Source organism: Quercus lobata, chromosome 5, assembly GCF_001633185.2.
Source record: "Quercus lobata isolate SW786 chromosome 5, ValleyOak3.0 Primary Assembly, whole genome shotgun sequence".
In the NCBI taxonomy this organism is placed as follows: Eukaryota; Viridiplantae; Streptophyta; class Magnoliopsida; order Fagales; family Fagaceae; genus Quercus; species Quercus lobata.
The window spans coordinates 82,964,312-82,966,406 of record NC_044908.1 but is presented as its reverse complement, the minus strand read 5'-3'; the positions used below and the strand labels follow the sequence as shown (position 1 = coordinate 82,966,406).

At 37.4% G+C, this 2,095-nt stretch overlaps 1 protein-coding gene across 1 annotated transcript; it reads left to right on the top strand.

Moving 5' to 3' along the window:
- Positions 1–866: 866 nt before the first annotated feature.
- Positions 867–1,523, top strand: LOC115991309 (uncharacterized mitochondrial protein AtMg00310-like). The gene has a single exon (XM_031115018.1). The coding sequence runs from the start codon at positions 867–869 to the stop codon at positions 1,521–1,523; it is 657 nt and encodes a 218-aa protein (XP_030970878.1).
- The last annotated feature ends 572 nt before the right edge of the window (positions 1,524–2,095 follow it).

Genomic DNA, 2,095 nt, shown 5'->3' with positions numbered 1-2,095 from the left:
TGTTTCTTGAAATATATACGAAATATTCTATTTGTTTTTAAAAGAAAATATATTTTAGGAATCATGATCTTTTAAAAAAAAATATTATTTTATGAGGTGAGGAGGTATATATAAACTTCTCTGTTGCTTTTAGAGTATCATCTCGCTTATATATTTTAGGAGCTAGAGAGGGTGTTATTTGTGAAATCTTAAGGGAGCAAGATGTGATTTACTCTTTTATATTTTATATAATATTGTTACTATTATATCTTCGTATTCTTTTATATATATATATATATATATATATATATATATATATACCTTTTGAGTTCTTGCTAGTATTATATATTTTGTTATTAAATAAATTTATGAAATCTTAAATCTCTAATAGATTCTGATAAATGGGAAATCTTATGGCATGATCCATCCATCTAGAGGAATCCGCCAGGGAGATCCATTATCACCCTTACCTATTCCTATTGTGTGCAGAAGGCTTTACTGCACTGTTAAAAAAAAGCAAAATCAAAAGGGCGGATTAAGGGAGTTTCCATTTGTAGAGGGGCACCAAAGGTCACAAACCTTATGTTTGCAAATGACTTATTGCTGTTTTGTCAAGCAATTCGGGATGAAGGGGAAACCATAGCAAAGATCCTCTATACCTATAAAAGAGCTTCTGGGCAAATTATTAATTTGGAAAGGTCTTCAGCTTATTTCAGTAGTAACACTTCGGATAGGCAGAAGGGTTAGATCTTGGAGGTTTTGGGAGTGAAGGAGGTTGATCAGTTTGAAACTTACCTTGGTCTACCAACTTGATTGGGAGGGCCAAGTATCACACCTTCTCATTCTTGAAAGACAGAATCTGGAAGAAGCTCTAAGGATGGAAGGGCATGTTATTGTCTAGAGTTGGCAAAGAAATCCTCATCAAGGCTGTGGCACAGTCCATACCCACCTACACTATGAGTGTATTTCAAATCCCTCTGAAACTATGTGATGAATTAGATGCATTATGTGCAAAATTTTGGTGGGGTCAAGTGGGCAATGAACGAAAAATTCATTGGAAGAGTTGGGATAAGCTGACTATTTCAAAGAAAGAAGGAGAAATGGGATTTCGGGATTTAAGAGCTTTTAATCTAGCCATGTTGGCCAAGCAAGGTTGGAGGATGGTTCAAGGCAATGATTCACTACTCTATCAATGTTTTAAAGCAAGGTACTTTCCAAGATCAAATTTTCTAGAGGCTAAGGAATCACCTAATTGCTCATATGTGTGGAGAAGTTTGATGGCTGCATTGCCTATTCTTCAATCCGGCCACTGTTGGAGGGTTGGTAATGGAGCTTCAATCAATGCTTCGAAGGATAAGTGGCTCCCTAATTTTCCCACAAACAAAGTCCTAAATCCGATCCAAGAAAATTGGGGTGAACTGATGGTGTGTGAGCTGACCAATCCGGAGCTGAATATATGGAGATATGAGGATATTATGACTATCTTTCACAAGGACGAAGCTAATGCAATCTGCCAAATTCCGTTGAGCCAAAGATATAGCTGATACTATATTTTGGCTGCATAATCCAAGGGGTGTGTTTACTGTTAAGTCTACTTATCATGTGGCGAGGAGACTCCTAACTAATGCAGCTCGGGTTGGAACATCTAGGGGCTGTGTTGCAGAAAAGGTTTAGGCTACAATATGGAAGTTTCGGATCTCAAATAAAATCAAAGTTTTCGCATGGCGAGCTTACCATGAGATTTTACCAACAGCAATGAATCTAACCAAAATAAGGGTAATCCATGACGATAAATGTTTGATTTGTACAAGAGAACCAAAATCTATATCTATGCTCTATGGGATTGTGTAGCGGCTCAAGACATTTGGGCTGGAAGTGTCCGTAAACTGCAAAAATATAAGCATGGACAACCCAATATGTTGCAACTAATGGAGGAGTTTTTGAAGCGCCTGAAAGTAGAAGAGCTGGAGCTGTTTTGGACCCAAGCGTGGCTGATCTGGAATTAGTGAAACACTTTGCTGCATGGAGGAAAACTGAAGAGTCCAACTAGCTTGAACAAAAGAGAAGAAGAGTGCATTGAAGATTTCAAACGTGCCTAAACCTAGTTGAATGTTCA

Excerpts from the sequence above, each read along its gene's own strand:
- LOC115991309 (XM_031115018.1), top strand. The coding sequence starts at position 867 with ATGTTATTGTCTAGAGTTGGCAAAGAAATCCTCATCAAGGCTGTGGCA.